A 26,108-nucleotide genomic window follows, 5' to 3' on the forward strand; every position below is an offset into this window, starting at 1 on the left:
AAAAGCATTTACACTACCAGGCACGAGTATGGGATGGTGTGTCCAAACTTTTGACTGGTAGTGTATTAAAGTAAAAGTATTGTTATTGCTACGGGCATAGTTTCATATTTTGGATCTCTTGATTCCCCTGCACCTTGTCATTTCTGTTCCTTCCTAGTGACTTTGACTGGATGAGTGAGTTTGATCATGGTTCTTGGATAACTAAATAAATCACCATCTTTGTTTATTTTTAATCTTCAGAGCCATGTGACAGTACTTTTATCTTTCTTTGGTTCCGCTCATCAGGACGTTGCCAGTATCATGTCTCAAATCACCATCAACTGTTGCCCCTGCTTCATTTTATTCTTTTCCACAAGGACACGATGAACAGAACATTTTGCTTTCTTACCTTAAACATCGCCTGGGCACCATTTATAACCCACACTGCAACGCCAAATGAATTGCCAATACTCCATGGGATTTTAGAGGTAGCTTGAGGTTTCAAGTTGAAAGGAACCAAAAATAATACTAAAATAATAAATGTTAAGGGAGATTAGCTAAGCTAAAGTGACTTTGGATTTAGTTTGGCATCAGCATGTTTTGATAAGGAAGTTGGGACGTAGTATAAGGAACTACTTTTTTTTCTGTGTAGATTTTCCCACTGAGGTTCTGTGGAATGGAAATAAGGATCATGTCAGTCGTAGTCAAGTCAAAGCCTGTCTCTGAGCTGTTTTTTGCCTTAGGCTTTCTCTTACACATTTAGTCTCTTTATCTGTGCGCACGTAACTGCACACATACACACACTCTGACAGAGCAAAAAAGAAAGTGATGGCCGATGAATTGAGATGGTTTTATTTACATTCATAAATCCTTCCTCTCAGTTCAAAGGATGGGGGGTGGGAAAGGAGAAAACCACAGAGGGACATGAAGGTAAAATTTACAGTATAGGTGGTGGAATTAGGGCAATAGGAGGGGTTCTTGGGTGTGGCAGAAAAACCAGGCCTTGTTTTAAGGTATTAGTTGCAGGATGGGGCTGCTCATTTGTCCTATTTCCTCAGGCCTCTCTTAGTCCTCTTGGATCTGTTCCAAAGCAAAAAATAGGTGCAAAGTTTCAGGCACAAAAACAATGAATGTTCATTTAGTTTCCATTTTGAGCCCCCATCCCCTCTCCCTCCCATTCCAAGGTTGTCACCACTTATATTCAAACATTCTTTGAATGTATGTCTGACATGTGTGACAGGCTGACATCTGTGACCCGCTTTACCCAATTAGAGCAAGTAACAGCCTCGGGGACTCATGAGGTTTTCAAGACTGGTAAAATTAGCGCAGGGATGTCACTACGAGGTAAGCTTAAATTGAACCTTTCTATACATTGCTGCAGCATCTACCTCCTCTGTCAGGAACACTTAAAAACATTTGCCGCTTGTCTCTTTAAGACACTCTGAATGGCTGCTCTGATTGGTTGGCTGGCCCAGTCTATTTTCTTTGGTCTAAACAGAGGTGTCAAACATAAGGCCCGGGGGCCAAAACTGGCCCCCCAGAGGGTCCAATCTGGCCCTTCAGATAAATTTGCAAAAATTACACTGAAGAAATCAGTTGAAAATATTAGATAAAATAAGAAATTGCACTTGCACCCTGCACTTCTTAAGAAATTCATGGTTGTTCATTACATGTAGCTGTACTTTTTTGCACTAAAGCAAAGGGAAACATTTGGAGTTGTCCTCATTTACCAGTTAATAAGCTATTCTGTTACTGGTCTGGCCCCATTGAGATCCAATTGGGCTAAATGTGGCCCCTGAACTAAAATGAGTTTGACACGCCTGGTCGAAGACTTACAGCGTGAAAAAAAAAAAAAAAATCATTGCATTGGCGCTTGTAACACTACTTAAACAAATACACCAAAATTTCAGCCTTCTCAGGTGGCAACTCTGCCTTCTTTCTTTTCATCTTCTAACTCTTAATAATAATATCAGAGTTCATTCTCACGTTTTCTGATGGTCGCTCACACGGTTCCTCAGCACGTTAATCTGAAACAAAGAAAACATGCAAATGTCTCTCAAGCAAGGTCTTCCGCACTCCACGTCTTCCTCCAGGGATATGTCATGTCCTGTTGTGCACCCACCTCATACTTCTGCATGGCGAATTCGTACTGCAGTTCAAACTTCTCTGCCTCCAGCTGGTACATCCACTCCCACAGTTCCTTAGCTTTCTCCCTGTGAGGCACGAACAGAAAAATGAGATGGAACAACTGTGCTCGTTATAACAACAAATTCTACAGCATGTGACACGATATTTCTCCACCTACTTGAGTCTGTCTTGACTCATGTTCTCGATGTCCAGAGATTTGCGTCTTTCACTCAGGATCTTCTTCTTCTTCTCTCTCTCCGTCTGCCTCTTACCACTCCGTTTCTCTGTCTGTAAGAATTTTCAAAAGGGCTCATGGCTCTTACTATTTTAACTTCACGGAAAACTCCTCACTAAACCCTCCCCTTACTCACCAACTTCTGCATATAGCCCCCAAAGTGGAGGCTGGTCAGGGTTTTCTTCTTCTTTGCGTCATCTTCTGCCTTCCTCTTGGCCTCCTCCTCCTCCTTACGAGTTCTCTCATCCTGAAGAACGGTGAAACCAGAGAGGCCACCAGTGAAATTAAGGCAGCTGCATGGATTATGTCAAAGAAGAACACGACTTTACCTCAAGACGCTTCTGACGCTCTTTCTCTCGCTCGCTACGGATTCTGTGCTGCTCCGCTCGCTCCGAGCGACGCTTCTCCTGAATAGACAGGTCATCACATCCGGTCACAACAGATCTTAGAGCAGATCTGTAACACTGTGGTTTTGGGAATTGGTTCGCGTTTGATTGGCTGTTGTGAAGAACACTTACAATCCTTTCTTTGAGATGAATGATCTCTTCTTCTTCCTTTTTCCTGCTCTCGAAATGAACCTCGATCAATGTCTGGAGCTCCATCAGGTCCTTCTCCATCCTCTTACGATGGATGTCCTACAGAGGTAGTTACAGTTTAGCACTCTGATGTGTTAAGAGCAACACAGAATATGGGAGGAAAAACACACATTGATCTTTTGTCTCAAAAACTAAAAGGGCGCTTAAACAAAGGTAAGGTAATCCAAGGTAAAAAATACCTCTGATCTGTCTCCAATTAGTCACTTACATCAAAATCCACTTTCTCTCCATCTGGGATCTTAGGAGGAATGAGGTTTGGCATGCTAAATGGCCTGAAGAAAATATAACAGAGGAAATGGAGTAAACAACAGCGGTATTAAGAGTTCATATAAGGATGTCATTTAAACAGGAAAAGATAATATGATCACTGATGGGCGCATGAGGATCGAAATGAAAGCGTTCAAGATGCCAAACAAATGTCAACGTATTTGTCTGTGCATGCTGAATGTCAAGTCTGGACCTATATTTATTAGAACTGTCACCTTAACCTTAACGGATTAATCCGTCATCTGAGTAAAATTTTTAACGCAATTAACCCATCTGCAGCACAGAATGACTCTGAACGTCTCTGGCAACGGTTTTCGGGCAGTTTGTCCAAGTAGTGTTACTGTTGCGCATGCTCAAATGGGCGGTTGATCCGGTAGTGACAGGCAGCAGCTGATAAAGATGGAAGACGTTAAACAACACGTTGGACCTCTCCATGGGAAATTTGAGTACAAAAAAAACAACAACAAAAAAAAACAAGACGGGGCAGTCAACCAACATAAAGTATTATGCACACTGTACAGGATGGCATTTTCCAGTTTAAAATACCACATTAATGTGAAGCAAACATTTTTTTGGGGGCTTCTGCTAGCACGTCAGCTAACGCAGGCAATGCTCACTTGCAAATATCTGGCCACTCCTGCAGTCACTGTTCCGTGTGAGAAACTGTAACATGGTAAATAAGAAGCAGTCAGCTCTCCTCTTGGACAATATCAACAAGTTAATTGAAAAGGGAGGAATGTGGAGAAATGTTTAAAGACAGAGACAAAAAGTTCTGAAGCTATTTCAAGTGGTTTTGTTGAAATTGCCGAAGATTAGACAAGTGCATATATATTCTCTTCTATCTTGAGTCTGTTTGCTCATTCAAAATAAAACACAGTTATCATAGATTAAAAATTAATGATATGTAGGCCTAATTGCAAATAATCAAAAGTAACCCTGTGAGCACTAATATTTATATCCTTATGTGTCCTCTACTCGAGTAAAACCTGCTCCATACAAAGTTACCGTTTACAATCATAAATCAGAAGAAATGTCTATGATTCCATGAAATCAGATTTTAGAATCCTAAATGCAGCTACACATACACTACCACCACCTCTTAACCTCACCATTTAACACTTTGTTTCTTTAGTACTGGTTTAAATAATCAATTCAGCTAAAAGCTAATTTTGTGGCTATTCAGTGCTAAAAGCTAAGAAAGGAGATTCTCCACAAGAACATCATGGCAGATCATGGCAGAAAAAGAAACTAAAGAGAAGACTGTAAGACAGACACCAAAACAGCCTTCTTCCTGTTGGATTAGTGAGTAGTTTTTTTGCTACGTCTTGTGTGTTGGTGTACATGCTTGATGTTTGTCTGTGCTGCCAAAGATGACGACTTCCATCACAAGCCAAGTTAGCCAGCTTGGTCAAGTGTGAAATGAATGCAGAAGCAGCTTTGGATAAATGAAGTTTGATGTAGGAATTACATTTTCATTTCATTGGTGGCGGTGATTCAGTCCTCTGAAGACACGTACCACTAGTTTGTTTGTTTAACCGTTTTGACCGTTTGTGCCTTTATTGAATCATGTTTAAGTGAAGACAGGCCGTGAGTAATATGGTGAGATAGAGAGGATGGCATTCACCAATGCTGTGAGGGCTTTAGTCATGGTTTCTGACTACCAGTCAGGTGAGCTACAGCACTGGCAGAAGCCCAGCTAGGCCTTTCATTGCTAAGAAGTAACCCTTTGTGGCCTCTCAGACTATAATGCGTCTTGCTTTTGGAGTGGTCTTTGTTGGTTTACTAATCCCATGGCTCCATCTGTTCATAATCTGTCTGGCAGTGGACTCCAAACTCTTTAGCGGTGGTTTTCTGACCTTTTCCAGCCACATTAGCAGCAACAACTCTTTTTCTAACGTCCTCAGGAAGCTCCTTTGTCCGTGCCATCTTCCACATTTCTTTTCAAAGAAATCAGGGTAATGAACACCACCTTGGCATGATTACACTGAAACACTTCTGAACAGTAGGACTCAAATTTTTCTAAGAGTTGCACATATGTGTAACAGTGAGATATGTAATATTGGTAATATTGGCTTTTTCTCCTTATTTCAACAAATACACGTAAAAGTATACTATTTATATTTCCTTAGCTTGATTGCATCTACTTTGAGGACTTGTGTGAAGATCTGCTGTTTTGAATCTTTTTTTTTTTTTTTTTTTTTATGCAGAAATTCTGAAAAATTACGAAAGGCCCAATTACTACCACTCACTATCATTACCAAAGTCGCCTTTTGCTGTGGAAAGTGAATTTTCTCCAGTTTAACAAGCCAGAAACTTGGAATAAGAGAGGCCGCTGTTGCAACTGCTCATCAAAAGTTGCACAATGTTGCTCTAAATGTTTAAATCCTTCAGATGGATGAATACGTGTGTGTGCGTGTGTGTGTGTGGGTGTGGGTGTTTGTGTTTGTGTGTTCATCCATGGGCGTCACTTACTTGAATTTTGGCTTGGCCTCCTCCTCCTCCTCCTCTTCTTCTAAGAGCAAGAGAAGACGCAGATGACACATGTTCACCAAGGCCACACCAAAACATCTTCCAATCCTGCCAGGTATCTCCGGCAAGTACTGACAATGTAGTCTGTGTGTGTTTAACAGCTGGAATGCCAATTTAGCAGACTTTATTGTCATCGGCGTGACTCATGCTGTGCTTGAGTTCGCCTGTGTACAGTAGTCTCACAAACATTAGTTTAGATAAACAGTTGTTACCTCCTCCGTCCTCTGCTTCTCTGTCTCCATCTGAAACAAATAAAAACAAAGACTTTTGTGGGATTTTGTCTCTGTGTTTGATCAATGAGTGATGATTGCATCTCAGTTAATAGCGATTCAGGAATGCTGACGGGCAGGACGATATAGAAGAGCTCTTGGAGATAAAGAGAAGGACCACACTAGAGTGCTGGGGATTCCAGCATTGCTTGCTTATCTGTGACAGTATGTGTTTCAGAAGTGGGAATATATAGTCACATACTATAAATACACTTTGAAAGAGAGGCTGCCGAGAAACAGGTCTCAATAATGAGCAGTCTCTTATCAAAGCAGGCACGGTATTCGTGACCTCTAAATGACACTTTACCATAAACTGTAAACGCATGCCATGAGTTTTTCTTTCGTCATAAAGGGTTGAACAATTTCGGATGTTGTTGTGATGTTTCATGGAATGTGCTTAAGATGTATCACGTAGAAGCTGGAGAAGCTACTCGGATGAGTGGAAAAACGTCTTCCAGCCCGTTGCCTGTTTACACAGGCGATAATCGTATGCTGCCGATATGTCTAGAATTAACCTGACTAAAGTCATATGGTACCATTTGCCTATCTCACTCTCATCTGTCTATTGTGTGTTTCTGACACATCAGCTGACAGTTCAGTGGGCGTTTGCCAGTTTAAAGGAATAAATGACACGGAAAAGGATGAATTTGACTTTCCGTATGATTATCAATGTAGGGCTGGGAGGATACTAAGAAAACACGCTCATCTGAACTCCAGACCTGAACTGCTCACATACCAAAGTGAAACATGGCTGAGGTGTTAGATCATCTTACCAACTGTCGGGGACAGTCAGTTGAGCGTGACAAAATACATTAATCATCATCGTCATCATCGCTGTGCTGGGCTGTTAGGTTGACCCCGCTCAGTTAATCACTGGAAATATTCCAGACAAGCGCTCGGGGACAACCTCACAACTTGTTTTCCTCCCTGACAGCCCCTCACCTTGCTCTCCGTCAGCTTCCTCGTCTGCAGCAGGCTTGTCTTCCTCCTGCTGGGCCTCTGTTACAGAATGTAGTTGCAAAGAGAAGTGACATGACTGTGGGAAGATCTCACACTCTCAGGGCGTGATATTGACTCATTGCCTTATTTGAACAACTGGTCTTCCTTAGCAGGGAGATACAATGAGAACAGCTGCTCAACCTGACTTAATGGTCTGTTTTCTCTCATTCCTGCTGTGCGGTTGTTGAACTGACGCCGTGGTTCAGATAAATTAGACAAGAGTTTGTACAAACTCCTCTGACAGAGAGTGTGGGGCAATAATTGGAGGTCAGCTCAGAATGAGCTACCCACCTCTGGTATTTAAAGCTTGGAGCTCGAGGGCTGGTGAAGTGCTGTGTCTTTGCGTGTGTGTGCGCTGTGCGGGTTTTGGATCAGATAGCTGTGATAACACAACCCTGACTTGCAGGCGGTGCCATAAATAAAGCATGCGTTTAAGAGCAAACATCGCAAGCAAAGTAAAAAAAAACAAAAAAAATTATATTGTGGTGATGCTACTGAAATATTTCCATTACTGACAGTAGGTCAGTAAGAGTCTGACTTAGTGAACTTTTGTATTTGATGGTTGAGGAATGTGACAGACAGTCATAGTTTTATAAGGCAAACAAGGACAATTTAAAATAAATAAATAAATTTTAAAAAAGGCATATAAATGCATAGATAAAGAAATAAAATAATAAACAAGTAAATCCATATATTTTATTAATTTATGTACCTATCTACAGTAACTGTGCATGTTTATTATTATTATTATTATTTATGAATTGTATTGTATTGTATTGCTAGTTTTAGAGGATATATGGAAATAAATTCTGTGTGCTTTTGTAACCAAAGATTATTTGTAATTTATTTCATTTTTTTCTTTCTCTTCCACCCAATGTTTCTTAATAACAATGACATGTAATGTAATAATTTTGCACAGTGCATATTCACATAATAATGTTTCATCACAGTTAATTGGCTGAAGACTGAAGTGTGCACTGGCCACGTCAACAAAATCAGCCTTATATTTGCTGTCCATTCAGTCTATCTAAAAAAATTATATATATATATATAGATTTTCAGCAGTACCTTCCTCTGCCTCCTCCTCCTGTTCCTCCACCTCATCCTCTACCTCCTCCTCCTCTGCTGAGCAAAGCACTAGTTAGTACAGCCAGCAGCTAGCGAGGCAGCCAGCAGAACAAAGCACAAGAAAGAAAGAAAGAAAGAAAGAAAGAAAGAAAGAAAGAAAGAAAGAATAGCTTCCTTTCAAAGAGGTCAAGCAAAATTTCTTAAAATGTGAGTAATGAAGGTCACAGCTGATGCACTGATGACCCCAAGTGTCACAGAGCTAAATGTCAGTACTCATGCTGGAAATACCTTCAGCGGCCTCCTCTTCTGAGTCACGCAGTCGGGAAAGTACACAGAGAAAGATTAGCACATTGGAAATACAGGCGTCTGGCGAGGTTGATAGAAACACTTGTTATATGCTATAAAACCAATGATTCTAAAATAAATCGGAAGCAAAGCAAAAAAATAATAATTATAATAATAAGATGAGAATCATTAACACGTCAAGCAAAGAACTACACTGCAAGTGCTGATGCCACAATTTATGATGCGAACGCTTGATGCTGCACGTCTTAACAGCTTAGCAGTAAAGAAATACTAATTTATTTATTTACAACAGGTTTTAAGAGCCCTGACCTACAGCTATATGAATCATGAATGCTGAGCTGACAATACGCCAGGCAATTGGCATTTGATTTATAGGTGGATTTCACACTTTCGTTTACAGGAGATTCAGTTTAATTCGCGTGACGCTGGGGTGAGTCACTAACTCACCACTGTCAGGTTTCTATGTTCAGATCAGAGAGAACATTTGTCTAAACAGCAAAGGTTTAGTTTTTATCAGCACGTCACACCTGTAATGATACTGTGTATGTTGAGTGGTGATAGGAGCTCTTACCTTCCACCTCCCTGTGAAAACCAAACACGAAATTACTATGGATATCTCAAACACAAAAAGGTGACACTTTATCATCTCATAATATAAAACCCATGCGATAGATTTCAAACAGGGCAGATGTGCTCGGCGTGTTTAAACAGACACAATAGAAACAGGCTTCAACCTACTCCTCGTACTCCTCCACCACTTCCTCGTTGTCCGACATGGCGGGGCAGGTTCGGGTGTGCGGCGGTGAATCTGAACGTTAAACGCAAGCTCTGTAAGTCCACCCTGAATTCTTTTTTTGTTTCTCTCCCTTTTTGTTCTTCGACTCTTACCTGAGGACCAAGATGGAGTGGACGAGAGCAAAAGCAGAGGTCCTTTCTTTCACTAACAGGGATGCGAGGTGACCGTCCGAGGGCAAAGGAACAGAGTGAGTTGTGGAGAAGAGGCTTTAGAACCTCTTGTTGTGTTATTAATAACTTTTTAGATAGCATGTCCTCCACATTATCACCATTCCCATATAAGGCCGCCGGGTTGCAGTGCCCAAAAGATCCAGATAAAGCCACAGTCGCTCGCAGACAATGATTCACACACACACACATCCTTTTATAACATCCAGTATGGCACCTTACAGCTGACGAAACCCAGGCACACAACTCTTATCTACATCCCACCTGCTTCGAGATAAGCTAAAGAGTGTTTATTCATTTCAGAGCAGACTGTGACTGCACACGTTTGTCATAGTAAAACATTTTATTCCACAAGTCCAGATAATAACAAAACAAAGGCGGATTTCTTTTGGCAGATTACACGAAAGTCACAATTACAGCTCCGGTATTCCCACTACTGTCATTCAATAAACATACAGTAGGTATCATTAGCCTTAAGACCCTCACCTGTTTAAAGTGCTTGAGAAATTACACGAAGTTAAGGCATGCAGCTGAAGAGTTTGAAACAAATATCACCATCCTTTATCGCTGTCCGTGTCTGCTTTGCTCACCATGGAGCATTTCAGCACCTTTCTCTTGTATTTTAATGTTTGAAATAAGACGCATTTATACTTTAAGAAGCAATGCACGAGTGTATGAAAAAAACTTATAACTTTAAAAGCAGTATGTCTAAAAGTGAAACTCTCTCTTTTTATCCTGCCTGTTCCTCTCGTGCGCTTTGACACTGAAGAAGAAGAAGAAGAAGAAGGAAAAAAAAAACATGGGAAAAAACGAAACGAAACAAAAAAACAGGAAACAAATGAGTCAGTCATTGCATCCGTTTATCTTCCAGATCTTTGCGCATGCCGTACTGGAAATCCTACAAGTAAAGACACAGAGAGGATATAAATTGTTGCTGGGGGAATACATTTATGATTGCATAATCAAACAAAATAAAAAGTTCCATGGAACTGCACCTACCTTCTGTAACTGAAACTGTTTGTAAGTGCTTCCTGTATATATATAGATATAGATATAGATATCGTTCATACCTGTGGAGAATACGTCACTCTAGATTTTTTCCGGGGCTGGCTTTGGTCACGCCTTCCTCCCCTCTGTTCTCAAACAGGCTCCTCTTGCTTGTGATATCCACGTGTCTCAAATCCTACAAAGAGAATAGAATAGAATAGAATAGAATAGAATAGAATAGAATAGAATAGAATAGAATAGAATCTCCATTATTGCAATTGCAAAACACGGGCTGTACATTGCAACAAGATTTTTGTTTTGTTTTCGTATTAGAAATAATAACAGTAATAAAATGAATATATATTCCAACTTTAGTCAGAAATGAGCTTGAATGGTTTATAAATGTGTGTATGAATGTGAAGAAAACGATATAAACTGTGGATTATGACTATGGAATACACAGTTAAATAAATACAAGGAAATGAGAGATACACATGCTGAACAACTGCTGTTTCTGCTCAGATATAACAGAGGTTACAGTGCCCCCTGCAGTCACTGGTCCAACTAAACTCAACCCAGAAACTGTATGTTGTAGAAACTAGTTTGAATGTATGGATTAAACATATATATATGTCAATATAGAAAAGCTTCCGACACTACAGAATTAAAGAAAAGTTAAAAATGCCGTTGTTTCAAATTAATACCAATCATAGAGACTGCTGGAATCTTTTGCTGCCAAAACATGCCGCTGAAGGAGTACTACTGCCCCCTGGCTTCCATTTGTATAACTCTCTACGTATTGACACACGATTCACTTACAGGGCTGAGTGGAGATCCAGGCTGGGAGGTCTTGTTGAGCCAGCGGTTGATCCGGTCTGACATTCCTGAGGTGAAGCTCCTAAATTCCTGATAACGACCAACAACAGGAAATTATCAGATAATTGAGAGCACAAACAAGTCAAGCTACATCTTACATCAAACCAACTCAGTCATTATCTGACATTGTGGAACAGATGCAGCAGAAGGAATTAAATACAATCTTGCACAGCATTGTGACTTCACAGTAAAGTCAACGCTTTTTTTTGAACATTTTGAATGTAAAATGCCATTAAACTGTCCATTCTCTTGCATATGTACACTATCATAATTACTCAATTAGTTCTTTGTGACGTCACAGTGACCTTTGACCCTTTCAGCACCAAATTCAAAAACGTACTTGTCTGGAAACTCCAGGACTGGTGGCACTCTGTGCCGGCTGCTCCTTTTCAAAGATTCCTCTCTTCCTGGACACCTCCTCCAGCAGGAACAAGGTCCTCTGGGTCACATCTGGACTTTTCGTCATTTCTGACTTCTGTAGACATGTACGAAGCAGAGTCCAGAGAAAACCATCAGTGATACTGACAACTGGAGTAAGAACGATCCACTGTGCACCGCGGCCCGAGACTCTGACCTGTGCAGCCTGAGCCAGTCTCTCCATCTTCTCCTGGATCGATCTGGATGAAATCCTCTGCCTAGAGCTGGACAAAAACAGAATGCATGTGTCCAGCTGTAGTGACTCACGTTTACTTACTTGGCAAAAAAAAAAAAAAAAAAAAAAAAAAACAAGACACACAAATGCCAAAAAAAATAAATAGAAACTCACTTTCTCTGGAAAGATGACGGTTTATCTTCATCTTCTTTTTGGTCCTAATATTAAGATACAAACACAACTTTGTCACAGTAACACAACATCTATAATTTCACTTGTATGATATTAAAATAAATAAAAATATGAAGCCAAGGATCTATCAAGAATAACAAACTTGTGTAATTAAGTTATCTTACTGTGCTGCGCTCAAACTTCTTGCTGGCCATCCTCACACTTGCGCTACAGCAGAATAAACCAGTTAGCGACCAAACTGAGAAAAATGCAAAAACAAACAAACAAACAAAAAAACAGACCCAAAACAAGGACAAGAGTATTTCCTCACCTGCGCTGCAGCGGCGCACTCTCTTCTTCTTTCTTCTTCATCATCTGTGGAAAACCAAAGCCTGTGTGAGTGTCAGCAGTCCTTAACAGCCGTCCGAATGTCAGGAGCTAAAGACCTGCACTTCCATTTCTTCTTCAGTGCTGTGATGTGTCAGGGTGTTATCAGAGCATCCAGTCAGCAGTAAAAGCTGGTAAATATGGCTTCAGCTATTAGCATGAGTCCCAAGCCTGAGAGGCTCAAGCAAATTATCCTGAGCTGATAGTCCGACAGCTGCAAGATTAAACCGTGTTTTAACAGTCAAATGTGCAAAAGCTAATGTCAGCATTTAAAAGGCAGAATGTATGCATGCTTGGGTGTGTGTGTGTGTGTGGGTCTGTCTAGGTGTGTGTGTTTACCCTGAAAGATAAAGTCCTGGAGCTCTGTCTGACGAAGGCAGGTTTAGTCGTCTGTTCAAAGTTTCCATGGTCGGAAGGGCCATTAGCATTGGTCTGAAATAAAACAGAAATTAATTACTTTAGATGAGCTCCAACACAGATCAGATCAGGACTAATTATGTTTGAGCTGTGGTGGTTTGTTTCTCCTGATGCCAAACACTAACACTAGAGGATGCTGTTTCTTTTATTGGACTCAGAACTCTATTTGGCAAGCAAAGCATATAGACGAGATAATAATATTAATAATGTTGTAAATTATGTCACATAACCATGCATGTGTGTGTACATGTGTGTGCTAAACTACCTCCTGCATGTGTCCGTTCTGAACAGGGCTTTGACCTCCCCTGGGAGAGGTACAGAATTCTCGAGGCGACAAGGGGGTCGTCGGAGAGCAAGGACTCATGGGAGTTGTGCGCCCGCTGGGGCTCGTGTCGAGTGAGATGGAAACAGAACTGCAACACCAGAAACGTGAGTGAACTTACAAGACATATAAGAAAGCAAACAGTGATTCAGGCTCTATTAGCCAGATTTTTTATTGATCTGAGTCTGGCCTTCAAGGGATATTAAAGTTACTTAAAACTATGCTGTGGTACATTTACGTCATTACACTAAAGCCGTTGCCAATCAAGTCCTGACTTGACAAGTCACCAAGCTCTGAGTAAATCTAGTATTTTGTAACATAGTTTTAATTTTTAAAGGTGGTGCCCTAACTGAAGAGGGCAGCAACCATGGCAACAGACACAGAGTAGACTACAGCTGCTAGGAATTTGGTGAGGCCTGAGTAAGGTTCTAGGAAATGGCAATTAGGAAGAATGAAACTGAATCTAGGAGGCATCCAAAAATGTTTCTGATGTTTGAGATAAAAGAGGAAATCGTCAAAAGGACAATGTAGCTTTTACTTTTTTACTTTTGTTGAGTCATTCGACGAAGTAAAAGGAGTGTGGTGACAGTGTTTGTGTAATTACTCTCACCACCAAAAGGGGGCAATAAACAATCTGAAGTGCATCTTTAAAATAAATCTGAAAATATACTTTACTAGACTTTACTAAATATACTATACTACACTGCAATTTTCTCTTCTGCTTTAGTTTCCCAGTATATAATCGGTATTCTTCAGGTTTTCTTGATAAAACCTTTGATCTGAATTTCCGTAACGTCCATAATGACTAACCTACAAAGCGAACAATAGAACAAAAATTCATTGTCAACCTGACAAACTTGCGAGCCTTGCCGGATGAGGGTTTGGGATCAGGGCCTTTGCCCGACGACTCTCCGTTTTCGTGCTGAACAAAGAAACACACAGGGGAGACAACAGGCGGCATGAGCATTAAGCACACAGGCTGTTGTGGTCCAGAGACACACCTTGCATTACACAACTCAACAAAGTTATAACCTCATTTGCAGTCGTGCTGAAATAAAAAGGCCTGCACATAAAAAGATAAAGTTCAAATAATGACCTTAAGCACGCCTTATCAAAGGTTTTGAGGCGATTTGCATGATAACTCGGTTCTGAGGAAGAGCGCGACAGTAAAACACAGGAGAAATATTCACACAGTTCTTTTCCGCTCTATTTACTGTATCATGTTCTAGAACTTGTATCCTGTGGTATAAACAGACACATTTAAGACGTGTGTCAACACCATACGCTCTCTCTTGATATATTTCCAACATGAGTGCTTGGCTTTTGTTGTTTTTGCTGTGGAAAATGATTAACACAGCTCTCTGTGTGTGGCCTTAGCAGTTAACTGTGATTACCTTTGCTGCACTGTGGCACTATTGGGGGCAGTATGTTATGTCTTGGTGAGCCATTACTAGTTCGGTGTGTGTGTGTGTGTGTGTGTGTGTGTGAGTTAAAGAGTGAAATCATTTGATGTATTGCCATTTTTAGTCATGCTGGCATGGGTTCTAGTGTATTGGGCAATGTCTGGTTAGGATACCATATACCAAAGTAAAATTTATCTATGGTCCCCAGTGGATGTGTCCCTTTATCTTAGGTTAATATCTTGATAAACGCGTTGGATTTTCACTGGAGGGAAAGTGCAGGTGGAGTAATTAATGCCGACTGCATGGCTGTGACACTAATGTGATTAATACTTAAGGCGATCGAGTTTTTGACTGAACTTTCTGTCACTGTGCTGAACGGTAACGAGTTGCTCTTCTCTTACTTGTCTGCTTGTGCTGTTGGTTCTGGCGTTGCTGCTGGCGGTGGGGCTATAAGAGGCTGTTTTTGGGGGCGCTTGCGGCTTGAACACAGAACACTCCTCGTCGTCCAAGTCCCCCAGCAGCTCCACCCTGGCGCCTCCCCCTCCTCCCCCTCTGCCGGCCTCCGGGTCGTCCTCCTCCCCTTCCTCCTTCTGTCGCCGCAGCGTCTCCACGTGCCTCATCCTCCGCTTTTCGTCGCGGACCCGCAGCATCTCCACAAAGTCCAGCTGCATCTGCTCAACACTGACGACAGACAGCGCGCGCGCGTTAACGACCGATACGTGTGACGGATGGCTCTCCAGAAAGAGGCCGAACGGACCCGTCACTCCTGTGTCCGGTCAGGTTTCTCTGAAAGCCTCCTCTCTGGCTTCGAACACCACGTCTGCCCCAGGTCCTCAGCTGATGGGGTTTTTTGACAGCTTTTCAAGCTTTCTATGGAGGGTTTCAGGTGTTTTCGTGCGTTTGAAAAAGCATACAGGTGACACATTCCCGTGGGCCAAAACTGTATGAATCTTCTCTCTTGAAATTACACATTTCCTTTGATCATGCCCCCTTTTTAGTGGCTCACATGACAGAAACAGGAAAAGATAGACAAGGATGGCAGTAAAAATAGTACACGCCTACTAAAGAATCATGTTCAGACAATATATGAATCAAGCATCAGTTAAATAGTGAGAACAACCTGCTGAGGGGCTGCGACGTCTCATTTGAGGTCCCAGAGGTGCTGTCACCGGTGGATGCCTCTCTGGGTCTGGGGCTGGGGCTGGGGCTGGGGCTGGAGTCGTCGTCTGGGTCGTTGGTGTAGCTCTTCTCCCTCCTCCTCCTCTCCCTCTCCGCTTCCTCCTCGTCCTCCTTCGTCCATTGACGGGCCAGGCTGTGACGAGAGCCCAAATACCGACAAGTGTCACGGCAATTAAGGAACGTGGATGTGAAACAGAAAACGAAACGGAGGCGGAGGCCTTGGAGGCACGCGAGGGGAACATATGCGCGACAGCGTCTCGGGGAAATCCGCAGATATCCGTCCAATTAAAAGTTTGTTTAGGTTGTCGGAAAGAAGAGATTACGGCTGCAACAGCTGCTACACAGAACCTGCTTTACTTGTTAACCAGCTTTTACCTGAAGTCACAGTTTTGCTCTAAGCGGATTTAAACCATCCGTTCAGTCTAAAATTGACAACAAGTTTGTAGACACCTGTATTTATTTGAGTATGCAGACAGTTACTGAGCAACTGGAAGCCGACGTTTCCTCTCGGATGAGCACATTTACCGTAAGGTAAAATAGAGGCAACGTTTTCCAAGTAATCGCAGGACTTCGGCCTGATAAAAGCTAAACCGTGACATAGCATGTTATTTAAATATCACACCACAGCCAGGACTGGCTGTAATGATAAAGGGACCTGCGAGGGCAGATAACAGCACAAATTAGGTGAATGTTACAAGTGGGAATATTATTCATTTTATTTAATATAAGCTGCAAGTCAATAATAGTGAAGCAAAAACTCTATTACACTGACATAAAACATCAGCTGTCAGCAAGCGGCAGCTGCAGGTGCTGCTCTAAAGCACAGGTGTCACATTTTTCTTTAGAAAACCAGAGCGCCAGCGTTAATCTTACCTGGACAAGGCCGACCAGTTTTTCCTACTGATGGACATGTTAAAAGAAAAGAAAAAAATCTATATATGCGTAATATAAAGTTTCCAGGTGCACTTTTTATCCCAGGAGGAAGAAGTCGACTGACTGGAAGTCTGAGGGCGGCAGTCAAATTACAGTCAGCGCAACACAAAGCAGTCCACCTTTACCCCGCTGCAGTTCACTGAGGCGTCACATGACCGACAAGGTAAGCTTCCCACCTGACGGAGAGGAGGTGTGTGGGAGGTGGGCGGTAGGCTGGCAGTGGGAGAGAGAGTGAGAGATAGGAGAGAGAGAACTTCACCTTGTATGGTTGGAAGAGTGACAAATATGACATATGATGAGTTATGATTATGGCAATTTTACACACTTAGATAGACAAACCAAGCGTATTTAAGACTTCACGAGCGTAATCAGAAAACAATGAAGGGAAATTGTAATAATAGGGGTAATGAATAATATATAGTTACTACATATATATATATATATATATATACATAGTTTTTTCCAAATTATACAAATCATTTAACAAAAAAACATCAAACTGACAGTACAGCTATTCCAGCTGTTGACATGTTGAACTGGGCAGTGAGTGTCTTTCCTGTATTTGCTCTACTGTGTGAGGCCACACCCTGAAGCCCACTGCGTCGGACTCTGACCCAGGCTCAGTCCAGAACACGCGCACACGCACTTAACCTGCCCTGGCCTTGCGCCACACCTGAGCCCGCTGTATTCTGCGCATGGCACAACGGCACAATAAACAGGGAGAGACACTATCACCATACTTAAGTAAAGTCTAGCGTTTGATGATTTCCTTCCCTTACGGTGCAAGCGTGGGCCTCCTTCACTCATGTTTGGTAAAGGTCGTCTCAGCACATTAGGCTATCATTAAGATGCTAGCTCAACTCGTTTGCATGTCCCTCCCTGGCCAAAGAAGCTATGATGGCATCCGTGTCATCTAAAACCCTGAAGACTGAACTGTGTGTGTCTCAGTGTGGGCCTCACGTTTTCAGACCGGATCACTTAAATGGAAGTGGAGTGCATAGACATTCCCCCTCATGTTAATTTACTTACTGATCCATGACCAGCGCAGGCTGTTTGCATCCATCTGGATAAGAAGTTTTAAAATGAGAGAGGACACAGAGTGCGTTTTATGGACATGCAAAAGAGACCACAGCTAAAGAGGATTGTTTTACAGCTGTGGGAAACGATGTTCACCATGTAAGCATATCAGCTCAAATGACATGGCTCCGTTTGAAAAGCCACTGTGTGAAAGATATATTGGATTTCTTAGTTTACTTCATTTCCTTTTTTATGCTCTTTTTACATTTCTCTAATACAAGGTACCTAGGCTGTCTGTACGCCCAGTGATGCTTTGAACTAAGCTGTAAGATTAAATGCTAACTGTTTATAAAGGCAGCGCTAGCACACTCGTAGCCATGGACTTTACCAAAGAATCTTGCTCTTGCAAGGCCAGTGCAGATGGGCAGAATTAAATACAATGTACAACTGGGTTTATTAGTAGTGCGTGTATTTTTTTTCAGACGCCTGTTGCCTGTTGGACCAATTGAATGGTTTTTGCCTGAGAACAGAAGATGAACAAAGTTATAGCAGTTCATCCGAAGCGGGCACGAACAAAAGATTATAAAAATCCAACATGGCATGAGACGTTCCTCTAAAAACAAAAGCAGAAAATCATACTTATCTTTAAAAAAGTTTTATTGCGACATGTGCAATAAAGATTAACTACTGTCTTTGACTCTGAAAGTCAAGAATATTTTTCAGTACATGTCTTTTTGCTGCGGAAATGACCCACAATCTTCTCAACTACAATTGTATGTATTTAACTATTTATATTTAAATGCTTGTAGTCCTGCAAAGGGACGATAGCTGTAAAGAGGAGATCCTTCACAATTTTCTTTCCCCGAGCCCTTTTCCCTTAAGGACTCTTACTTTAAGTGTTAAAGAAGCATAAATATAATCGTGATTAATCCTGAGCATAACTATGGAAGCCAGCTATTCTCCAGTGTTGAACTTATATAATAGCGATATGCAAATTTGAAACCTCGAGTGCAAATGATCCAGAATGGAGTTTCAGTGAAGTGGAATTATTTTTAGATGAACTGGACATGAAAAATATTGACGTAGTCGCACACTTAAGATTTTCCATTGAAGGAGAATGGATATTGTATCAGATGTAATTTTTTTATTAATTTAAACACATAAAATGAGATTTTACTTGTGGCCATGGATCATCATTGAATATGGCAGCACACGTGAAAAGCAAAGAATGTTTTTTGAGTTAGTTTTTATTGGCACACAGCACAAGGTAATAGTTTTTTTTTTTTTGCAGGTTGTGTTTCTGTACAAATACTAATGTAAGCCTAAGTATCTGGGGTTAAGGTGCATTAAAAATTCAGTTAAGAGAACAAGTCCACATGGCAGAAAGAAACTCTTTCAGTGGAATGAGGACACCTCCCCACCCCTCCTACACTAAAGCACACGGTCTACAAAGCGTTGAAAAAAAAAAAAAAACAACAAAACAAACTATGATGTCATGTGACACTCTCTGGCTTCACTGGGCAGGACCCTTGGCGGCGTCGAACATCTTCTTCCTTCCCTCCATCCCCGACATGGCCTCCACATTCTTCCTCCAGTCACTGTCCTCCACTGGCCTCTTCTGCGGGGAGATAAAGTGGACAGTTGGAGGGGATTTATAAAAGACTGAGAACGGCTGTTAAAGAGGCTCGGACACAATCGCATTGTTGTGCCTGTGTCTTTTTCCGCCCATGCTTTCCAATGGGAATCCCCTGGAGGAGCGCTGAATAAACGTACTTGTTTAACTGGTTTAATTCATGTAATTCACTTGCAGATACACACACAGCCCCGCGAGCAAAACAAGCAGGCGCACATCAGAACAGGCTAATCTGCACACATACACACACACACACACACACTGACCGGTGAGCAGAATTAGTCATAAAAGCTGCTCTTCTGTGCACAATGGAGTCATTGTCTTGGGTACTGTACCTCCTCTAGCGAATGCACCCTCTCCGCCCTGCATTGGCTGACTACTCGATATCCCAAACACACCTTTCACACACACATTAGCGCGGTTTTCAGGCGTTCTTTGGCATTTTAAGCTCTGATGTCATCTGTGTATCCGAAACTAAGAAAGGCACACATCTTGCTCGGGCTGGTTCGTGTGTGTGTGTTTTTTTTTGTTTTTCGTACATGCTTTCTCTCTTTTTCCACCCGAGTACACACCTTCTCAGTGTCCTCTTTCTTGACTGACTTCAGATTGGCTCGGAGGTCCATGGAGACTTTGTGCTTGGAGCCCAGCAGCGAGCGGAGGATGGCGTCAGCAGAAACACGAACACGTCGAAGATTAGGCCTCTTGAATTTCCCCCTGAGGTCCAACACCTTGATGTTCAGGTCTTTAATCTGTTCGGGGACAGAGCATCGGGAGGCATTTACCTCCGCTAACGCGGGAGTTTCTCACGGTGCCAGCGCTGTCACTTCCTAAAAGTATCACTCACTGTTCACTCGTGTGATGTCACGTTAACAAAGGGAACCACGGGAAAGTGGACTGGGGAAATAACTTAAATGTACCTCACGGGTGTTGAGCATGACTTTGGCTTCAATGTCGTACCGCTCCTCGTCAACCACATCCACCTTAGCATGGAGCTCTCTGCAGAGATCCTATAAATTCAGCGCACACAGATAACCACACAGACAAAAGTTAAAATTTAATATATTATGAGAGAGATTGTCTGAGTGTCTCTGTGTCCTTGATCCGTATTGTGTGAGAGCTGCAGCGCCGTGTAGAGGTGGATTTGTGGTCTGTGTGCGCGTTTATTCAGGCAGTACTGTTCTGGAGGACTGGCAGCAGGGGCGTGCATGACCGTGCGCAGGGCTGGAGGAAGGGTAGGGGCGGCGTGAGCGATAACTGGCTGGCTAATGTTAACACGCCGAGATCCGAGAAGGAGATACGATCGCAAAAAAAACACAAAAGGCAAATGTTAGATAAATAGAATTGACACGAAGCATTATGATCAGACTGTAGGCCGTGTTTACATCAGTGGAGAGACCTCTGTGTTGAAAGGCCTGAATAGACTGCAGACTGCTCCATGTTTTGCTCTATTAGCATTCGTTTTGGCGTGGTCCACTGTGGTACGCTGCTGTTGTCGGGTTAGCTGGAGCAGCAGGAGCATAGTCAGAGCTAGTAGCGTCTCGTCTTTTTGAACCCTTCTCGTCCTCTCTACAGGTTCAACTGTAGCAACAGTGTACTAACACACTACTCAGATAACATTATTTTTGTTCTCTTTCGTGGATCGACACTCGGCCTCAATTAACTTGGGGTGTGTTTGTTTGAGTGCTGAGGTCAAATATCAACAAGCTTTCTGAGTAACGGCTGACGACACCTTTAATCTGAGAACGTTCACTGAATTCTTGGTGGTTTATTTAATGGCGACGTGAAAGAGGAGACTCACATGGCACGGAAAAACAAACACAAGTGTAAACTGTCTGCTGTGGCCTATTAGAGATAGAGATAGATGTCCATAGCTGAGGTGCTTTGGGCGAGGACCAAAAAGCAGAGTTGTTTCCGTGTCCACCGCTGCTCTAACAAACAAAAGTCTGCAAACTAAAGGGATTTGGAAGATGCATCTTTATTAGCAGCTTTTACTGGTTGCGAATTGCTGAGAACTGAGGGGAGAGAATATTGAAAAGTTTCTTCGAGGACGTTACCTGCAGCTGTAAAACGCTCAGTCCGCTGGTGTTTAGAGAAGAACACCTCTCGGCCAGGTACTTCTCTTTCTCCTCCTCTTTGACGAGGATCTCCTGCTCCAGTTCCTCCTTGGCCTTTGCCACCATGAGGCTCTGATGACGATATTAGAGACTACACATTGTCTTCACAGGCATCGTGAGACATTCAGGTGCAGGCACAGACGCTGAATGTTTAAAGTTATGTTATTTGAACATCTCTACTGCTCTCCTGTGGCTTAACTCCTGCATTACATCGTACTGTGTTTCGATCCACGATCTCTCTTACCTTGAGCATCAGCTTTCTAGAAGCTGAGATCTTTGGTTTCCTCTGTGTGGGCAAAATAATTCAGTACATTATCAGTAATGTGAGTTCTTTATATGCAGCTTGGAAATCTGAAGGATACTGTGTACACGCAGTCTTACCTCTTGCCTGAAAACAAAAAAATGGACATATTTTAAAAGTAAGTAAATGCCAGAGATGAGCAAAGCATAAACGCACATTTGCTTTTGTGCGTTTGTGTGAGTTAATGGTCTATAATAAGAACACAAAACCTGATCACTCACATATGCTCAGGCATCCTGCAGATGAGATCTCACTGTTGGAGAGACCGGAGAGATTAGGATCACACACTCATCACTGAACAGTTGTCACTGTTTGGTTATCAGCCTACGGTCAGATGGGCATCTTTCCGCATCTGTGTCTCCGACACTCTCGCAGCGTTCAGAGTATGTAAGCAGTCATTAGGCCGATAGCACAAAAACTCCAGAGACAATGACTTCTGCATTCCTGCAAGTTAACACTCTATTTAAACTCAATGGTAATACTTTACTGAAATGTGACCCGTAATACTTTTATGACAGCCCAGACTAGAGGATTAATTCTGTATCATCAGCGCGTTAATGTCAAAAGAAAAAAGTCACAGTTTCAGAGTGTAGGCGATGCTGAATACATGGGACAATTATGGAGCAGCTCAACTAAAAATAGATAAGGAAGATCTAAATTTAACTCTTGAACATCACATGTTGAGAGTACGCAGTTAACTACAAATACAGCTATGAAGCTGGAGTTAGATGGTAGGTGGTTTAAACAGAAATAATAAGGTAAGTTGATTATTTGGCCAAGTACAAAAATTAAATGAAAGAAAAAATAGTCTGCGTGATTTATGTGTTAAATGGTGATGGTAAAGGTAAAGGTAAAGGTTTCAAAGCATTTGGTTGAAGTCATGTAGAAATAGTTAGCTGTAAAGATTATGATTACAATAAAGTACCGCAAAAAAAAAAAATCTCTAAAAACACACTTTTATTGAAAACAAGAATACAAATCTGACTTGTAATTTTAAATACGATTGATAACAACTTCTAGGAAAAGTCTGTCTGAGATGGCAGTTATAAATAAAATGAATATTTTTTCCTTTTTAAATAAACTAAATACTTACAGAATAATTACAAAATTGCACAATACTGAAAGATCTGTCAATTACTGGCCTCAGATCATGACGCGTTCGGTGTCACATGCTCTTGTTGTACACTGAATGTGTGATTTAATCCAAAATTTGAAGTTTCAATCAGTGTAAATGATGTATTTTTTTAGTAAAATTGAGATAAAGGGAATGGTAGAAGATAGAAGAAGGTAGAAGGTCAAATATAAGATGGTTGTTGTTCTGTGGTAATGTGCCAACATGTGGTAATAAAAACCTTAAATTTAGCATCAAGTCAAGTATTGACCTTGTAGATGAGATCTGAGATCTCACGCGCTGATACGAGAATGTGTTTACTGTGCATAAGGAAATCTACGATAGAAAGAGTCAGCAGGTCTTTTTCAAAATCACTCTGTTGCTTCCTTCTCATGAAAAGTGATGCATTCAACAGGCCGTGATCTGAGACTTTAGTCTTCTTGTTAGTTCATCCCTGTGGTATTGTTCATTTATCCCTCCTCTCCCTTCGTGTCTGCGTCCCGCTCCCATTTTTAATTTTTGATTTGCGTCGAGAATGACGGCACATAAGGCCTCCTGCACAACAGGGTTACAAGATGCTCCGGCGGATTAGGAGCATTCCAGACTGATAGCCACCCCTCATCCATCTCTTCTGTGCCTCATCCACATCTTTCTCCTCAGGATTATCTGAGGGAAAGGAATTTAGAGTGGCCTTCCTCCCCAAATAGACCAGGGGACATCTGATAGACAGCTGTGCAGAGTGATTGCGTTCTGGGGTGCCCGGCTCGGATCAGGGGTTTACCACCAGTAACTCATGGATGCTTATAAACCTCTGTAGTGCAGCCAATTTGGCAATGCAAACTAACAGCACCAAGTGCTCTGAAAAGTTCACGTCAGTCTCTGATATGAATCTGCTTTGGATACAGAGTTAAACCCACTAGTATTGTTCCTATCTAGCACCTGTCCAGTGTTGTGACTGGGCCGGGTTACAGTTTACGTACATTAAAACACTTTTCATAAGTCTCCACTAGATTGACATTATACACTGATTCCATCACAAATTAGCACTGGATCTGTAGGTAGGTGTCATGTTGAATTACAACATTTTTTTCCCAAAAAAATAAATAAATAAATAAATAAATAGCTTGCAGAAAGTATCTATTCTAACTATCTTGTGTATTATTCATGTAAAGCAGACCTAACTCTGCTCCTAAAAAGGTTTACAGACAATACAGTGAAGAGACCTTACCAGTGTCAGAGGCAGGACGTGGCGCGACCACAGCAGAGGCAGGATGGACAGATCACAGATGAGCCCAGAGATTTGGTGTCCCCCTATTTAACTGCGCCACCCATTGTCTCGCTCTCCCCTTCTTTTTTGTTAGTGGAGGCTATTATTAGTCAAGCCCTCTTGTTCCGTTCATTTGTCTCTCGCAGATTCACGTAAACCAATGGGCGAACAATTAGAGTCTGGAGATTTGGCCTTGTGCGACAAGTGGGAGGACAATAAATCAGGCGATTGTCTAAAAACGAGAGCTTGCATTTGCCCTGGCCAAAGATTCAGCGACTGAACTATAAAGAATCGCTCATGACAAGAAATGTAAAAAAGAAGTTAAGTACAGACATTCATGGACCCAAGAGGGTGAACCCTAATGACTTTGGTGGTGAAAGGACTCCTCCACCAAGAAGTTTCTTTTCATAGTTTATGTGTGGATTGCCACAAAATTTGGTGCAGACATTTATATCATTGAGATGTAATGTAATTGTGTTTTCTGGGACCATTTTAGTTTGTCCATTCCAAACGTTTAAGAAAATCTAATGGATACGGTAAAGGACATATCTGCTAAACCTTCTCATGAGCATATTAGCCTCATAGCTAACATGCATGGTCAGTATTAAGCTCAATATACTGCTGTGTTTGAGCGTGGCTGTAGAGTCTCATTGACTCATACTTAAACCTACAGAAGGGCCAGACAAAATGCTAGACGCTTTGTTGCCTTATGCTTGAATAAAGTTGAATTCCATCTAGATTTTGACAACTCTGCCTGAGGGCTGCAACATAAAGTGAAGACGAGGCATCAGAGTACAAAACCATTAGAAATGACATTTAAAAAGTAAAAGCAGGCAACAAATGAGAGGCAGTGAGTCACGGTGCCTTCTGCTCTGTTAGAGCGTTGTCTTCCCAGGAGATAGCCGTACTTATCTCTTGATGCAAATACACTCCCAGCTGCATACAGTATGTAAACAGCTGTTGAAATGAGGGATAGTCGTCCTTACAAAAGTTTTTCCTTTGCAGCTGCATCACGTTCGTTTTTGTGGAGCATTTTCTGCAATGGAATGTAGCTGAAACAATCATTTTGTTTCTGTAAGAAGTGTGCACACAATTAAGTACTTCACATTCTGTTACTGTGGTAGTTTATCTGTTATCCTAACAGAATGAAAAATGTCCGGTGAAATACGGCACCTAATTTTAATTTGTGCCACTTCGCAGTATATCCTCTCATCCAAGTATCTTCTTCAGTTGTGAAAGACGTCTGTGGGTGTCGCACATCAAAAACTAGTATGACTGATGTCTGTTAATGACCAGATACTTAACTGTTGTTGAAGTAATTGTAGTTGAACCTGTTCTGATCAGTTTTTTCCTTCCCCAATGAATGGTATTCCTAGAAACCCATTCATGCTCCAGCTCCCCACCGATCTTTTAGAACCGAAGAAGCTGCTTGGATGAACGGCGAAACACCTTCAAGAAAATCCACAGGTTGTCCTTGTTTCACCTCGTCTTTTGGATATTTTATTATGTTCACTGTTTTTCTCTATGCCAACAACAGTCTGAGCATCGGCTTTATTGTGTTTCTCATCTTTAGTGAATGAATAAACCCAAGCAGCTGTAAAGAGGCATGTTAGTGTTCACTATATGACTGTTAAGTGGGCCAGAGCCCAGGGGCCCCCTAACCACCAACCCCCTGAAATTCACTTAGTGGTTAATGGTAAGTGAATTAACAGAAAAACTAAGTTAAAGTATGAACAAAGCCTGAACAAATCTCATCATGTCTTTTATCACATTTCCACAAGAGCATTTTCACCCTATAGAGGCCTCCTTATGGCCTGGCCTCTACAGACGATATGTGGGAAAAAAATGCAAATGCAAAACTGCTCACTGAACGCATTTTTATTTTTCTGGACCGCACACACGCCTGCTGCTCAAACATGAGTGGGTAGAGACGCGTCGTCCACTGAACAAGGGAGAGGCAGACCTCTAGTGGTTTAACACTCACACAGCAGCTCCATTTGTCGAATCCTACGAGGAGGTTGCAATGTGTGTGTGACACATCTCTGAAAAGCAATCTTGAG

The 26,108-nt window shown here is 41.8% G+C and overlaps 3 protein-coding genes across 7 annotated transcripts; all 3 read right to left on the bottom strand.

The window, feature by feature from the left end:
- Window positions 1-810: 810 nt before the first annotated feature.
- On the bottom strand, window positions 811-9,437 carry tnnt2a (troponin T type 2a (cardiac)). 5 transcript variants are annotated; one of them, XM_047591035.1, is made up of 15 exons: window positions 9,264-9,437; window positions 9,114-9,183; window positions 8,947-8,957; window positions 8,358-8,372; window positions 6,945-7,001; window positions 5,946-5,975; window positions 5,677-5,834; window positions 3,146-3,209; window positions 2,860-2,976; window positions 2,671-2,748; window positions 2,478-2,588; window positions 2,285-2,394; window positions 2,102-2,192; window positions 1,966-2,006; window positions 811-1,059 (listed from the first exon to the last, which is right to left on the bottom strand). In XM_047591035.1, the coding sequence occupies exons 1-15, from the start codon at window positions 9,420-9,422 to the stop codon at window positions 1,026-1,028; spliced, it is 1,146 nt and encodes a 381-aa protein (XP_047446991.1). In that variant the 5' UTR covers window positions 9,423-9,437; the 3' UTR covers window positions 811-1,025. The 5 variants fall into 5 exon arrangements, with proteins under 5 accessions (XP_047446991.1, XP_047446983.1, XP_047447023.1 ...); XM_047591027.1 differs by having other exon boundaries at window positions 8,358-8,375; XM_047591067.1 differs by having other exon boundaries at window positions 5,677-5,716; window positions 9,264-9,420.
- A 225-nt stretch (window positions 9,438-9,662) lies between these two features.
- Window positions 9,663-16,764, bottom strand: lad1 (ladinin). Its single transcript, XM_047591021.1, has 14 exons — window positions 16,546-16,764; window positions 15,614-15,805; window positions 14,895-15,174; window positions 13,939-14,012; window positions 13,034-13,181; window positions 12,691-12,783; window positions 12,296-12,339; window positions 12,150-12,192; window positions 11,968-12,011; window positions 11,776-11,842; window positions 11,542-11,676; window positions 11,145-11,231; window positions 10,409-10,521; window positions 9,663-10,236 (listed from the first exon to the last, which is right to left on the bottom strand). The coding sequence occupies exons 1-13, from the start codon at window positions 16,581-16,583 to the stop codon at window positions 10,423-10,425; spliced, it is 1,344 nt and encodes a 447-aa protein (XP_047446977.1). The 5' UTR covers window positions 16,584-16,764; the 3' UTR covers window positions 9,663-10,236; window positions 10,409-10,422.
- Window positions 16,765-18,751: 1,987 nt separating this feature from the next.
- On the bottom strand, window positions 18,752-24,152 carry tnni1a (troponin I type 1a (skeletal, slow)). The gene is made up of 8 exons (XM_047591451.1): window positions 24,010-24,152; window positions 21,892-21,923; window positions 21,751-21,757; window positions 21,614-21,655; window positions 21,310-21,441; window positions 20,173-20,262; window positions 19,828-20,004; window positions 18,752-19,240 (listed from the first exon to the last, which is right to left on the bottom strand). The coding sequence occupies exons 2-8, from the start codon at window positions 21,903-21,905 to the stop codon at window positions 19,136-19,138; spliced, it is 567 nt and encodes a 188-aa protein (XP_047447407.1). The 5' UTR covers window positions 21,906-21,923; window positions 24,010-24,152; the 3' UTR covers window positions 18,752-19,135.
- Between the last annotated feature and the right edge of the window lie 1,956 nt (window positions 24,153-26,108).

Source organism: Mugil cephalus, chromosome 1, assembly GCF_022458985.1.
Source record: "Mugil cephalus isolate CIBA_MC_2020 chromosome 1, CIBA_Mcephalus_1.1, whole genome shotgun sequence".
In the NCBI taxonomy this organism is placed as follows: domain Eukaryota; kingdom Metazoa; phylum Chordata; class Actinopteri; order Mugiliformes; family Mugilidae; genus Mugil; species Mugil cephalus.

What these genes read in the sequence shown, in the direction of transcription:
- tnni1a (XM_047591451.1), bottom strand. An exon ending in CTAGAAAGCTGATGCTCAAG is followed by an intron (nt 21,442 to 21,613) that starts GTAAGAGAGATC and finishes TATCGTCATCAG; the next exon opens with AGCCTCATGGTGGCAAAGGC. An exon ending in TCATGCTCAACACCCGTGAG is followed by an intron (nt 20,005 to 20,172) that starts GTACATTTAAGT and finishes GTCCCCGAACAG; the next exon opens with ATTAAAGACCTGAACATCAA.
- lad1 (XM_047591021.1), bottom strand. Translation starts at nt 16,583, where the DNA reads ATGTCCATCAGTAGGAAAAACTGGTCGGCCTTGTCCAG. An exon ending in ACGTCGCAGCCCCTCAGCAG is followed by an intron (nt 15,175 to 15,613) that starts GTTGTTCTCACT and finishes GTCTGTCGTCAG; the next exon opens with TGTTGAGCAGATGCAGCTGG. An exon ending in AAGGCTCGCAAGTTTGTCAG is followed by an intron (nt 13,182 to 13,938) that starts GTTGACAATGAA and finishes CTGGTGTTGCAG; the next exon opens with TTCTGTTTCCATCTCACTCG.
- tnnt2a (XM_047591027.1), bottom strand. Translation starts at nt 9,422, where the DNA reads ATGCTATCTAAAAAGTTATTAATAACACAACAAGAGGTTCTAAAGCCT. An exon ending in TCGCCATGCAGAAGTATGAG is followed by an intron (nt 2,007 to 2,101) that starts GTGGGTGCACAA and finishes TCTTTGTTTCAG; the next exon opens with ATTAACGTGCTGAGGAACCG. An exon ending in GTGAGCGACCATCAGAAAAC is followed by an intron (nt 1,060 to 1,965) that starts GTGAGAATGAAC and finishes GCTTTGGAACAG; the next exon opens with ATCCAAGAGGACTAAGAGAG.